The following is a 14,833-nucleotide window of genomic DNA, read 5'->3' as shown; positions in this document are numbered from 1 at the left end:
TCAGGAATGAACACAAATGGATTAGGAATTAACATGAGCTATAGCTACAGTATGTAGCAGAAAACATTCCAATATAGCCTAATACAAATTTACCAGAATGCTTATACTCATTTGGCTGAAGGCTAAATGTTAATAGACTAATGTAAGAACAAGCTGCTCAGGTGGGGGAAACATGGACAGGGCATGCAAGGAATTGCAACCCCACTGAGTTAATATTAGACTAGGTGTGTTTTCACCTAAATAAAAAATACAATGCAAAATACTATGTATATATGCATTTATATATATTGTGTGTGTCACTGAAATATGTGTGTGTCGCTGACATCTTACTCACTGACTGCATCACGGCCACTGGGCCTTATCTAGTAATACTAGGAATCTGTGTGTGTAACCTACTTCATCATGGGCTCTGGAGAAGAGTGTCTGCTAAATGATTAATTGACACTGCACTAGTATGCACTTACTGTGCACTTATGCACCTTTTCGGGTCGGTTATTTAATTTCTATTGACTTGAGAAATGTGACGTTTTAAGCAGGTATAGGTGGATGCAGGGTGGGTAACAATAACGATAGGGATGTTTTTCCTTTAAGGGACTGAGAAATTTTAGGCTACGATATCATGTTGTAATGCCACTGTCTGACAAATACTCCAGAGCAAAAGGTGGCGGTAATGCACCAATAAACTGGATGCCGTAAAACGAGAAGTAGACATTCAGTTACATGCACAGTCAACAACGACAGCTTGCAGTTTGCTTTGTACTGTGTATTATAACTAGTTAGTTAACCTAAGCTTCTCAGCATTTACATTCAAACGTTTCCACAGCAGGACACTTGCAGCGACTTTGCTGGCCTGGTTTGGTGAGTAGTCTAACGTTAACTTACAGATAGGCCAGCTAGTAGGCTACGTGAGTAGCAGTATGTAGCAGGCTCTTTAGCTAGCTAAAAATATGGCAACTACTGTAGTTAACTTCTTACCGAGTCTACCTATGCATTGAGAATGGGTCACATTTGGGCTCCCAGGAACCCTTGGCCTTAACTGTGGTGGAGTTGGACCGGGTCTCGAAACCGTTCATGATACCGGAGCGGCAGGATTCTAAAATCACTGATCTGATCAGCGTTTACACGTCGATTGTTTGTCAATGAAACAGGAAGAAGACGATGCGCAATGGACAGTTTAGCTCTATGGCAACTTAAATTAAGAAAGTGAATACATGTGAAAATAATTCAAATTTTAGAATGAATATAGGCCAAGCAAATTGAGTTGAGGTTTTTAGTATTTCATATCAACGATTAGCTAGCTAGACAAACCTAGTTCAAATGACTAAATGTAGTGTTAATGCAGTTGGTGATATGAAACCAATCACACATTTTCAATAGAATGCGACCACATTACGTTCGCGCAGGCAATGTGATTGAACTGACCGAAAGAGCGAACCGTTGTTGCTATAGTGTCAATAAAGCAAACAAGCTAGCCTAACACCTAGCCGAATTGTTCTGTAGGTATATTGTATTGTACGTTGAACATTAAATCGTACAAAGTACATTTGAGCTAAACTGGGTACTGTATATTTCATCCAGAAAGTAGAGATATAATTAAGCGCGCTGTGGGTTTACCTATGGCGGAGTTGGGTATTCAGACTCTGTTACTGACACAATGATCGCTAGATGGTGCAAACGCAACCAGTACAGAATGTTAGAGTTTACATAGCTCGGAGTCCAGATCAATCAGCAGAGCATGGGCGTGTCTAGCCCTATTTGGGGGGGGGGCAAAAGAGTCATATTTTAAATCTAAATGTGTTAATTTCTCTTCCTAAAACCCACTAGAGGACACTATTTAAAAGGATATTTTCAAAGATTTATATTGGGGGAACATGCCCCCAGACTCTAGTTTTGCTGGGTCGCAGGAAAAATAATAGGTTTTATCTAGGGGCTTAGCCCCTCAAAGTTGGAACCTAGATTCGCCTCTGCAGCAGAGACTGTTTAAAGAGAGCCTTTGCCACTCCCTATTAAGCCCCATTGTACCGAATTTTGTTGCAGTTCCACCAGAGTTTCACTGTGAGTGATCGCGGTTGAGTGCAGAATGAATGGGAGTCTATGGAGCTAAACGGCTACATTTGTCTCTTTCACCTGAGTGTCGTTGAGAAATTTCAGATTTTATTGTAGTTTTTATAAATTCAACGTGGATTATAGGTCGAAAGTTGAATGAACGAGCACTTATGTCCTTTCTATTTCTTAAAGGGTGAGTCGTTGTTGGCCATAACACGCTAGCATTCTGGTAATGAATGCTGATTGGTTAGTGAAGGACTGACTACGACTAGAGATCCCGCTTGATGGCATCTGACGTAAAATCAGAATGTCAGAGCATTAGCAACAACGTGAAAATGCCCCGTCCCCCGTGGTCACCAACTAGTAATGGAAACTATAGCAATAACAATATACTGTAACAGGTTTACTTTATTTGTAAAATCTAAATGGGGAATTGTTCATATATAGAAGCTTTAATTGGAATTTAAAAGTTACATGTGATACGCACAAACAAACACATACCCCAGCGTTCTAGAACGCTCTAGAAAGCTCTTAGAACCCTCTTAAGAAGCTCTTAACGCGAAGAGCTTCTTAACGAATCTGGGAAACCCGGCCAGTAACTGTAGGACAGTGCACATGAGGGATATTTCTAAGGTCCACTGCCATACTGACAAAACATCTAAACATTTTGACCCGCAGTGTTTACACAATGCCAAAGGGACTTTTTATTTTGGTGGCACTGACTATTTGTATGAGAAAAGGTTTACATTTTGACTGATGAATTGTCTGTTTTGGGAGAGAAATGACCTTTTGCAAGTGTGCCATGGTGTTTTGCTGAACCATCTAGGTTAATTTGGCAACTGTATTTAAAGCTTTGAGAATGTCTTTTTTTCGAGAGAAATCCACAGCAATCGAGAAGGAACTTTTCATTTTGGTAGCACTGACTGATTTGTATGAGAAAATGATTTGGTTTTGAAGCATGAGTTAACTGTTTTGGATGAGATCTCACCTTTTTAAGGTGATCTCTGTAGTTGTGCTGAGCCATACAGGCCATTTTGCCAAATGCACTTAGAGCTTTGAGAATGTGATTTCTGTTTCAAGAATTGAGCCAAAGCAATGGAGAAAAACTGTAAGATGGTCTCCTATCTAAACCCTGTTGACATGTTATGTTAAGATGGTCTCCTATCTAAACCCTGTTGATATGTTATGTTAAGATGGTCTCCTATCTAAACCCTGTTGACATGTTATGTTAAGATAGTCTCCTATCTAAACCCTGTTGACATGTTATGTTAAGATGGTCTCCTATCAACACCCTGTTGACATGGTATGTTAAGATGGTCTCCTATCTAAACCCTGTTGACATGTTATGTTAAGATGGTCTCCTATCTAAACCCTGTTGACATGTTATGTTAAGATGGTCTCCTATCTAAACCCTGTTGACATGTTATGATGGTCTCTTATCTGTACCTTTTTTTTCCATTCAGGAATCTGTAGCTTCATGAGTTGCTATGTCTGCTGAGGCTTCAGCTCAGAGGATGGCAACTTCCCCAGTCCCTGTTCCTCTGTCTGCCAGTCAGGGCTCTGCCAGTCAGGGCTCTGCCAGTCAGGGCTCTGCCAGTCAGGGATCTGCCAGTCAGGGCTCTGCCAGTCAGGGATCTGCCAGTCAGGGATCTGCCAGTCAGGGATCTGCCAGTCAGGGCTATGAGGAGAAGGAGAGTGGTGGAGCACTGGCAAGGAGCAAGTATATCAAGTTGAACGTGGGGGGCTCCCTGCATTATACCACGGTACAAACCCTGAGCAAAGAGGAAAGCTTGCTGAGGAGCATGTGTGATGGAGGAACCGATGTCGCTATAGATTCAGAAGGTATGTGACATATCCTGCTACCAGAGCTCACACTTTGGGATTAGAAAAACAGTGCTGATTGTTGACAGTTACAAGAAAGAAACATTTCATATGGTTTTATTCTAGGCTGGATAGTGTTGGATAGGTGTGGGCGCCATTTTGGATTGGTTTTGAACTTCTTACGGGATGGCTCAGTGCCTCTCCCTGACGCACACAGAGAGCTGGAGGAAGTTCTGAAAGAGGCTCAGTACTACAGGGTCCAGGGGCTGGTCCAACACTGCCTCGCTACCATGCAGGTACTTTTTCGCTTCATCTGTTTAGTGTTGCAGTGGAATTGGGTGTTCTTTATCCATACCCTTATAATAATCAGAATCCATGTATTGAATAAAATGCTGTATGTAACAATTCCTCAATCTACTTCTAAAGATTTGTCTGTGTTTTTTGTCATATCAGTCCTATTTGTTTTTTCATTGATATATTGATGGAGAATGTAATGGTTCTGGTGTCCCTCAGATGCGAAATGACATTTATGAGGGGGTGTGCCGCATTCCTATGATAACCTCAGCCAAAGAAGAACAAAGGATGATTACCACCTGTAGGAAGGTGAGAGAAACAAATGGGAATATCGAATGCCAAAGGAGAGCTTCAAGAGAAAAAGTTTTAGGGCGATACAGGGTGTTAGGACAACAATAGATCTTACATGTGCAAATGAAGTATTATCCAGTAGTGAATTATATTTGAGCAGTAAATATAAATGAATTCATATTTTGTTTTCCTGTCTTCTGCAGCCTGTAGTTAAGCTTCAAAACAACAGAGGAAACAACAAGTACTCGTATACCAGGTAATGTTACCCTTCAAACGGTTCTCAGAAGAAGACATAACCTCACCTAAATAGAAAGCACAGAAGTGTTAACTTCATACAAGTAGTAGTGATAATAATACATGTTTGTGGTGAGTTATGTTTTGTGAAAAGCCTCAAAAGAAAGGAAGTTCAAATGACATCCAGAACCTATTTAACCAATGCAATGCAAAAAAAAGAGGTGTTTCATGACTGTGGTGGCTATCAAAAACTTTAATTAATCATACGTAACCACCGTGCCAGCAGCAGTGTGTGGTTGAAAGCTATATCGCTCTCTATCAACAACTCAAAACCAACTAATTGTTTCCTCAAACAAATTCTCACTCAGGGCTCTATAAGCCCCCTCCTGCTGGGCAGAGCTACAGATACCTATTAATCATACCAAAGAAGGTAGTTTCCCCAAGGTCTGGGCCAGGACCAAAGAGCTAAAGAAAAAGGCTCCAACAATTACATTTAAAAAACAGAACGCTGAGCATCTTTAAGGTTAGGTCATTTAAATTTGTTATTTCAAAGCTTTTCACAAACCATAAAACAGAGATTATCTTTTCTAGGTTTATTCAATGCAGGCTTTTTCTTCTAGATATCTTTCAATATATGAGTTCCCAAAAACAAAACAGTTCATTGGGTAGAATCACGGAACTCCTCTTGGGTGAAGAAATTGTGATTCCCCCTGGGATGTTAAGTCATCTTTAATTATATGAAATAAAAAATTTGACAAAAATACACAGAGGAACTTCAATTGAGTAATCAATAATATACCCATATTGAATCAAGTTACTGTACTGAATTATGAAATTATCTGGAGTCGTGCGCAAGCTAGCCAGATGTTGTAAAATATTTTAATAGTTGTCTAGCCAAAGTATTTCCCTAAGCCTCAGAATCAGCTTTATTCAACAAGTTACAAAATCAAGGAATGTACTGTGGCAGGAAGGGGCATATGATAAACATATAAGAATCTTAAATATTAAAAAGTAGAAAATGTACAACGGTCTAAATAATTCTAAACACTACTATACAATGTAAAATATGAAATAAGTGCAATATGACTGGTGATTTTGTGCAATAAAGTGTGTATATTAGGCTTTGCGATTGGTTGATATGTTGGAGAAATTTGCAGTAGTGTTCAGATTTTGAATGGAGGTGTCAACCAAATCGTTTTCATCCTAGGAGATACTGTAATAATAATCTAGTAATATTTAAAAAGCATTATCCAGTCACTTTTAATAATAAAGGCCAGAGTATTCACAGTTAACTTTAACAGTAAATTATACAAAAAACTGCTTTGACAGTACTGCATCATTTGTCATTGGTTTTCTTGGTGTCAGATAAATGTATAATTATGAGTAATGATTGGTTTGAGGCGTATATTACTGACGCCTTTCACACGATTTTCATGTAATTATTGAACATGTTGGCACACATTAGTTATTATTAATTGTTATGGACTGACAAACCCATTTTTTCCTTTTCATTAGTAACTCTGATGACAACCTACTCAAGAACATTGAGCTGTTTGATAAACTGGGTCTACGCTTCAACGGCCGTGTTCTGTTTGTCAAAGATGTGCTTGGTGATGAGATCTGTTGTTGGTCCTTTTATGGCGAAGGCCGCAAGATTGCTGAGGTCTGCTGTACCTCCATTGTCTATGCAACTGAGAAGAAACAGACCAAAGTGAGTGCCTCGAAAGAAGTTAGAGTACCGTGATGATGTATAATCTGGCGATGGTGTGGCATACAGTTTTTGCTAAGTAAACATATGCACATGGGCAACATGGCATGCCAATAATGCTAGCACACATGAGATCAAATCAAATTATATGTTTATAGCCCTTTATACCTGCCATGTCACAGAGGGCTTCCCATGGCAATTGAACTGCACCTAAACCAACATAACCCCTCAAAGAAGACAAGGAAAAACTCCCAGGAAAGAAATTCTAACCTCAGATAGACATCTGGTTATAAAGAAGTGCAGACAATAGGCTGAAGACAATTGGAAAAGGATGAGTAGTCAAACATGGATATCCTTATGTTTAACCTGCTACTGATATCCAGGCAAAGGCTAATTTGTTGTTCAGAAAGTGTCCTAAATTAGGTAATCTTAGATTTAGAAAAAATATATTTTGTGTGTATTATTGAGGGTGAAGAAAATCTGTATTGACATAAAGTGAATAATATTTACCCCAAATTAACAGAATTGTAACTCCCAGGGCCATACTGTCTTGTGCCTCATGAGTCATTTATGCAGTCTGTAAACCTCTATGTAGTCTGAAAAAAATAGGGCGCTATGTCAATGAAAATGGTCATAGTAACATTATTCTTGTCCATGTCATCATTTAATCTGAGTTGATAACTACTTTCAATGACTAGTTAATGTAGCTGATGTGAATTGGTTAAAGTCACTCAAGTATAAGTACAGAATCGGGATGAATGAGACGTCGGAGACCAGCTGTGTGAAGGGTTAGGGTTAGCCCTAACCCTTCATCACTGGGTTAGGGTTCCCTTAATCATTGCTGTCTCAAACATCTCTGGCGAGTGTCCAGCTTTGAATCTGGATTTGTGAGGGTTTAGCAATTTGCTCCTGGTTAGAAAGGAAGGTGGCTTTTTTGTTGTTAAATATATGTATAATATTCTTGTAATTAAAAAAATCTTTCCAATGCTGATCATACTTTTTCATACCTGATAGGTGGAGTTTCCAGAAGCACGTATTTTTGAAGAAACTCTCAATATTCTTATCTATGAGAATGGACGCTCTGGTCCTGGTGGAGTGGGTCTTTTGGAGTCTGGTGGCTCGGGTTCCTCTCCCAGGGCTGGCCAGCTGGAGGAAGACGGGGCCGGCGTGGCAGGAGGGGACAAGGGGGCCGGCATGGCAGGAGGGGACAGAAGGGTGAGACGGATCCACGTGAGGAGGCACATTATGCATGATGAGAGGGGCCATGGTCAACAGACTGTCTACAAAGACTGAAAGAGAAGTCTTTATTCCTGGGGAAATGGAGAAGGATATTAAAAGACGGACGAAGATGCACTACTAGGAGGTAACATTTGGAATCACTGCACATATGATAAGTTTGATTATTTATAGACTGGAAAACACCTAACTTGAAGTTCTCTTGATTTCAAACTTTGGATAGGAGCCTTGGATGTTGGCACAATGCGCTAATAATGATGCCCAAGTACCGTCAGCTGGTTTAATATTCCCTGCTTAATGAATGAATAATGATATGTCATACCAAAATAACATGTACTCACATCATTTCAACAGTTATTGTTAGTGTCATGAACACAAAATAGAGGGGTTCACAGTCATAATTTGGTACTTAAACATTGCACAAGTAGTAATTGGGGAGTCTTGGGGATTTCTGGGGAAGGATATGTAAATAGAAACTACACCCACTATTTGCTTTCATATTTTTTTTAATTATATTTGTCATCATTAAGTTATAAAAATATGGTTAATTTATTATATTTATTATTTTGAATGTATTATCTAAGATCACCTTGTAGGGATTTTGTAGTAGAGGTTTTAGGCAGCTAATTTACAGTTGAATTACAATTTAAAAAAAATTCAGGGTTCCCCATGTAATTTCTGAAATATAATGGAATTTTTGTTCATTTGCATTTTGAATTCCAGTTCTGAAAGTACCATACCAATGCCATAGAATGGGGATTTTTTTTTTTTTTTTTTTTTTTAAACAGATGTGCAAGCCATAATTTCTCAACATTGTAATTCGTTTGTCCAATGTTAAACTTAAGTCTTGTTAAATGTCATTGTCTTCATTCATTTGTCACTGTATATAGTTTTATATTTAGATCCTTGAAATAAGTGATTTTTCTTTAACTGTGACAAGTTCCCACATTAAATGTGAGTGGCTAACATCTAAAGTGGTATGGATGGAATATTTTTTAATTTTTTATATTACAATATTTGCGCATCCAAATTATGTCTGTTAAACTAAACTGATCTAGCACTTCTTGGGGTACAAGTTTCTTTATTCGGGAAGCATTCACTGTGAGCAGTTACAAAAGTAAACATTATTAAATGACATGATGATGTAAACAATACATTCTTCCACAGATTTCAAATGTGAATTGCAAAGGTATCACACAATTTAAAAAGTATCCTTTTTCAACCGTACAGCCTAATTCAATATATCTCACTAATTTATTAAAAATAAAAGATGTAATCTAATTTGCATAGGTAACCCCTCTTCTAATTGTAAGTGCCAATGAGAATTAATATGTGGATCTAATTCTAAGGTTAATGGCACTGGTATAGTATGGAATGCTTAGTTGATAAATGACAGCAAGTCATCAAGTGTCTGGGTGCAAACCACTGGGTGCACTGTCTATTTGCTTGGTATACTTATAAGAACATACAAAACACATACCATTGAATATGGTAAAGCTAATTACAATAAATGTATTTAAACTATTTTTGAGACAGGTTCAATGGTTGGTTCTAAGAAGTCAACATGTAAAACATGTAAAAGTTGCAGCTGTGTTACTGTATTGTATAGGACAGGCTACTTGTCTACCGACCAACATCCCGACGGTAGTCAGGCAGTACATTCATGTGTTTTGGGAGAGTGACTTTGAAGGGAGGTTTGTGGGACATTTTGGTTTGAATCCTTTTTGAACTCAAGCCAAAACTGCTTGGTTCTTACCTGCTCTGCCTTAAGGAATAAGACAGTCTTGGAACTCGGAGCAAGCAAAGTAGCTGAACTTTGTTTGATACTGTTATTCATATGTTCGAAGAAGCGTGAACAAGTACACATTCATCAACCAGTTCAAAAATGTTTTATTGTAGTTATGAAACAGATATAAAACCATGTATCCCAAATCATAACACATCATTACAAAGGCACCGATATATGACAATAGCCATGTTCTGGACCTTTCCTTCTTGGGAAGTGTGAATGGATCTTCGCAAATGCTTTGAGAATATATTTTTGGCCAGGTAACCTTTCAGATAACCTTTCAAATATTTTCCTTGTCAATTGTTCCCCATTATTAACTATGATCTATTAAGAAAGATTTAAGTTGAGTAAAATCATAAAAGGAGATAATTGTTACTTACCAACTTTAACATATAACTAAGATGATTTACTTAGTTGTTGTGGATGAGAATCATCTTCACAGAAACATTTATAAGAAAGCAGCTGTATTTCTGAACCAAAAATACAAAAGATTAAGACAATTAGTAGGGTAAATACAGTATTAGGGTACAATTGCCAAATAATTCTGAGAATAGTATTAGTAAAAAGTGTTTAATATACAATATAACAAAAACAAAAAGTTATGGTAATCCGCAAAAAGAGGTGAAGAGGAGGTGATTTGATTATAACGCTCATCCTGCTTTTATAGTTAGGGTTTAGATTTATTTACTATTTCCATTTTACAACTGGTAGGTAATACTATGGTCACAGCAGTCCCAGTCTAGAAGTTCTCTTCCATGAAACCACAGCTGGATCTCTCTCTGAGCCCCCTCCACTGAATCACTGGCATGGACAATATTTCTAGAGAAACAAAACAATTAGGGTTTAGTTGGTATTTCCATTTAAGATCGCCATGTGCCATTGTGAATGTAGCTCTACAGCCATTAAAAACCGAATTCACAATTCCTTTGGCACATAATATAAAACAAAGCAGGATTTGGGGGTTAGCGAGGTAACTTCAGATTTAACCCTGGGTTTTAAGTGTCATGGCAATGGTTCACTTTTTACCGGGACACCTATATCACCAGTCACTTGTGCTGCACACCTAACCTGCTTGAGAGCATTTTTTAGGTCTCGAAAAGATGACATGTCCGGGTAAAAGAGGACATCTGGTCACCCTATTTTAATGAACTTGTATATTCTTTCTTTAGGAAGACCATTTCGGCTTATTGTGCTCACACCTTCCTACAATCTCATTAAACCCATGTTAAGCATCCTTCTACCCCAAGAGCAAACCCAAACAATAAGGGATGTCACAGATGCAAATGTTATTGAAGGATAAAGAAAATACCAATACAAATATTGACTATACCAAAATCACCTGCTTATATGAATGCTGAAGTCTCCTCTAATGGTGCCTGCTTGGGCCTCAGCTGGGTTGGTGTGGCCTACCATGATCCGAGATGCCTGGACAACATTGTGTCCCTCCCACACCTACACAGCAAACAATATGATCATTCAAAAATATCTATGAAAATCTGACATCCAATAAAATTAAGTAGGGAGATTTGTAATGATTAGTAAACTAGATTATCTTACTGAAACAGGGATATGATTTTAATAGGGTTGTAACGGTACACAGAAGTCGCGGTTCAGAACGTACTGCAATATTGGGGTCACAGTTCAATACCAGTTTGGTACAAAAGGAAAATGCAACAAATCCCAAATGCTAAGTTTCTTTTCACAAGACTTCAAGGCCAGATCCTAAACTTTAAGTCAATCTGCTCAAAAAGTGTTGTCAACAAAACAGTAGGACTGGGCGATATATATAACAAATGTATATCTCAATATTGTCAACATTTTTACAATATTCTACATATATATCTTGTTATGTGTGCATTTTCATTTCAATGATAAAAAAACATGATTTTCTTTTGCCCCCAATAGAAAACAACAAAAACTATTTAGATAGAATAGCTATAGTTACAAAGTAAAAAATGTGTAGTGCAAATTTAAACAGTTGCCACATAACATGGTACTTGTAACGTGACAAAATGGACCTCACATGGAACAATTCATGCAGAGGTCCTTATGTGACAGGACAAAAAGAGAGCAGAAGAGTGCCTGTGCGCGTGCAAGGTGTGTGTGTCTGTGTGTGTGTGTGTGTGAACACAGAGGAGCCAGACAGTGATCTTAACACACAAGCCACATATTTATTGCGATATTATCGCTAATATTCGATATATCGCGCAGCCCTACAAGACCGTGAAAACAGTTCATATTTTCCATTTGGGACTTTTGAGCCCCTTGTTTTACATTTTGAGCCATTTCCTCTATCTAGTTAGCTTGGGTTAGGGTTAACCCTAACCCATTTCCTCTATCTAGTTAGCTTGCCGTGAGCATTTCTCAAGCTCCCAGCACTAAAATATGGACAGATGAGGACAAATTGTGTCGTGTCGATAATCTTATCGACCTCATAACCTTTACCCCAACCATCAATAAAGTAGAAACACATGGGACTGACTCAGCACCAAACCGTGACAGTTCGGTACATGTACTGTTACAACCTTAGTTAACAGAACAATACTGTCATGTACCTTATTGCAAGGCCGTAATCATAATGCATATTGGGGGACACACATCCCCCCCCAATATTCAAATCTGGTCAAAATGTCCCCCCCAATATATTGATATAAAAATATAAATGTGCTACGCTACGACAGGCAACCACGCACGCTGTCCGAAATTATAAAAAATAAAAAAAAACGTCCCCCCCAATGTTGATTCCATGGCTACGGCCTTGCCTTATTGGATATGTCTATGTTATTGAAGTCTATAAATTACAAGTGAAGGACTTATTTCCCATAATATTCTAGCAACAAATGGAATTTTCGGAATTTTGGCTCAGGCTGATAATGTTATACTTATGTTGTATGGTGTAGCCTATAGTACATGGCTGAAAGTAAATGGTCAGACCAAGTTATCCAATAGAATATATATAAATGTTCAAACTTTCTCAACAAAAATAACATGGACAGAAATGTTAATTTAGCCAATTGGAAGATTTTAAAAAGTTGTGCCATAAAGATTAAGGGTGGAGTTAAAATTCGATGTGAATGAAATTCTCTCACCATGACAACCACAGGCCCAGAGGTCATGTACTGCAGCAGACCAGGGAAGAAAGGTTTCCTTTTCAACTCCTTATAGTGCTGAGAGAGCAAATCGTTTGGGACCTGCACAAAGTGGCATTTCATAATGCATTCATTCAGTGTAGCGACTGATTGACTAAAAGGGTTGGATTACATGTGCTATATATTAAAGACAAGGTGTACATATATTGTACCTCAAATTCGTCAGGCATTCTCTTACCTGCAACATCTTTAAGCCCACTAGTTTGAAGCCCCGTTGTTCAAAGCGATGCATGATATGTCCCACCAGACGGCGTTGCACCCCGTCTGGTTTCACTGCAATGAGGGTCCTCTCTGTCACTCCTGGGATCCCTGCAAGGACGATTGTTTTGCATCATCTACTGGCCTTTCACATGCACCATTATTTAATTTTTTATCTAATGTGAAGTAATATTTCCTAATGATCTAGCCTAAATCTAATGTGGTCCTAAATCTTCATTTCTACATGAATAATCCTAACCCTATGTGAGTCAACATTTTCAAGAACGAGTTGGGAAAGTATAGCTGGGGCAGTAGGGATGTAGACCAGGCCAGGCCCTCCCCCTTTTTTGGCATCTTCCAATTAGTTAAATTAATGTTTCTGTCAATGTTATTTTTGTTGAGAAAGGTTGAACATTTATATGTATTCTATTGGATAACTTTGTTCAGGGGAGACAGATAGTCCCAACAAAGGACGGGGTGACAAGGGGGTTAGGGTTAGTCCAAGCTGCTGTAGAAGCTGTTCATTCTCATCCTGATCTTCCACCCATCTGTAGTCTCTCATCTCTAACTGCCCTCCTGTACAGTCTGCCATCTCTAACTGCCCCTGGACAGAGTCTAACTATTCCTTGCTGTTTTCAAGTCTGGACTTCATTAGTGGACCCTAACTCATTGAATACAGCTTAAGAACTTTGTGACAATATATATTTTGAATATTTGTGTTATGCTATGATGATCTTGATGTTATTGCCAACAAAACAGATTGGGAAACCAAAACTTGTTTTTGTAAAAACTGATGAATAACGTATAGAATGTTATCTTTACAGAATCGTTTGCAAAATAGTAAATTCAATATAAATGAGCAATTTCAGAAGCACGTGAAGGCTCATGCGCTCAACGCAAAACGTTGTCATGCGCTCCCAATGGTCCCATGGTGATACCCATATTAGTTTTAAAACGTGCTCACTGTAGACCATTATATTTTCAGGGAATTGTATATTACTGTTACAAAGCGAATATTAAAATACCACAACAAGTATTTCCGTAGCCTATGCGTCGCACCTCTGGAATTTTAACAAACCAAACAGACGGACATTAATGGTAAACGTGATTGAAAATGCTTTTAATCCTGAATGGTGGAGGATCCACATTCCCTAATTTGACTTATCCAAATATGTTAACCAATTAACATTTAATAATCACAACTAGGAATGGTTTCACAAAGTAGGCTATGAAACATTACCTGATGGCCGTTACTTTTCTCGCAAACAGTTTATTTACATTACCTGATAAAGTGTTGTGTCCAGCAACGCTCCTTTGTCTTAACAGCGTAAAGGTGTTTTCCGGTGCAAAACCATATTTTGACGGATTTGCTACAGTACATGACAGTTTACCATTTAGAAAAATATTCTTCAAAGCACCCCGAAAAAAAAGAACCATGATTCAAAGCGTATGGAAACACTCAAAAACTTCAATGGTTTACGAGTCACGTCCCCCACGAGTCACTTCATGTTTAACCCCAAACATGCCAGCAGGTGTAGATAATCAAGACCACTTGAGAATAGTTTATTCGTAAAAAAACTGAAAGGTTAGTTACCTTACATTCATTATGCGTGTTTATTTTATTGTAATTAATGTCAAATGGTGCTATAGTATTTTAAGAAACTGCACTACAAAAATAAACACTGGTAGAGGATGAGTGAGGAAATGTTCACTTTTATATTGCAACTGGGGTTAGGGTATCAACATGCATATGTAGAATAACACACTGAAGACAGAAAGTCCACCCCATTGAAAAGTCAACACACTCTGTAAACTAACAAGAGGATCTTGTACCTGATAAAAAAGGTCAAAGCCCGAGAACAAAATAACCTAACCTGAAATAATGTCCTTGAGCACTCTCTTGTAGGTCAAAAAGCAACTATAAAAACTCCACTAACAAAAACACAAACAGTAAAATCAAATGGCAGCTGATCAGGTCTTTTTTTTTTTTTTTTCATCAAATCTAGTCTAAAGAACAGTTAATGGTTGAATAGATTCAATTAGATTCAGATTGAGATCAACCAACAA

General features: G+C 38.1%; 2 protein-coding genes across 4 annotated transcripts; one reads left to right on the top strand and one right to left on the bottom strand.

Annotated features, from left to right (window-relative positions):
* Positions 1-710: 710 nt before the first annotated feature.
* Positions 711-8,604, top strand: kctd13 (potassium channel tetramerization domain containing 13). 3 transcript variants are annotated; one of them, XR_006957495.1, is made up of 8 exons: positions 711-858; positions 3,510-3,888; positions 3,994-4,163; positions 4,381-4,470; positions 4,656-4,708; positions 6,202-6,397; positions 7,409-7,757; positions 7,854-8,604. XR_006957495.1 is itself a non-coding variant. In XM_047038948.1 (8 exons), exons 2-8 carry the CDS (start codon positions 3,534-3,536, stop codon positions 7,685-7,687), a joined length of 1,113 nt encoding a protein of 370 aa, XP_046894904.1. In that variant the 5' UTR covers positions 711-858; positions 3,510-3,533; the 3' UTR covers positions 7,688-8,604. The 3 variants fall into 3 exon arrangements, 2 of the variants coding, with proteins under 2 accessions (XP_046894904.1, XP_046894903.1); XM_047038948.1 differs by having other exon boundaries at positions 3,510-3,651; positions 3,682-3,888; positions 7,409-8,604; XM_047038947.1 differs by having other exon boundaries at positions 7,409-8,604.
* A 904-nt stretch (positions 8,605-9,508) lies between these two features.
* Positions 9,509-14,695, bottom strand: nme4 (NME/NM23 nucleoside diphosphate kinase 4). The gene is made up of 5 exons (XM_047037534.1): positions 14,050-14,695; positions 12,747-12,877; positions 12,509-12,610; positions 10,759-10,871; positions 9,509-10,238 (listed from the first exon to the last, which is right to left on the bottom strand). The coding sequence occupies exons 1-5, from the start codon at positions 14,201-14,203 to the stop codon at positions 10,118-10,120; spliced, it is 621 nt and encodes a 206-aa protein (XP_046893490.1). The 5' UTR covers positions 14,204-14,695; the 3' UTR covers positions 9,509-10,117.
* Between the last annotated feature and the right edge of the window lie 138 nt (positions 14,696-14,833).

Source organism: Hypomesus transpacificus, chromosome 17, assembly GCF_021917145.1.
Source record: "Hypomesus transpacificus isolate Combined female chromosome 17, fHypTra1, whole genome shotgun sequence".
Classification (NCBI taxonomy): Eukaryota; Metazoa; Chordata; class Actinopteri; order Osmeriformes; family Osmeridae; genus Hypomesus; species Hypomesus transpacificus.
The sequence above is the reverse complement of the archived record's forward strand: the minus strand, read 5'-3'. Positions and strand labels throughout refer to the sequence as shown.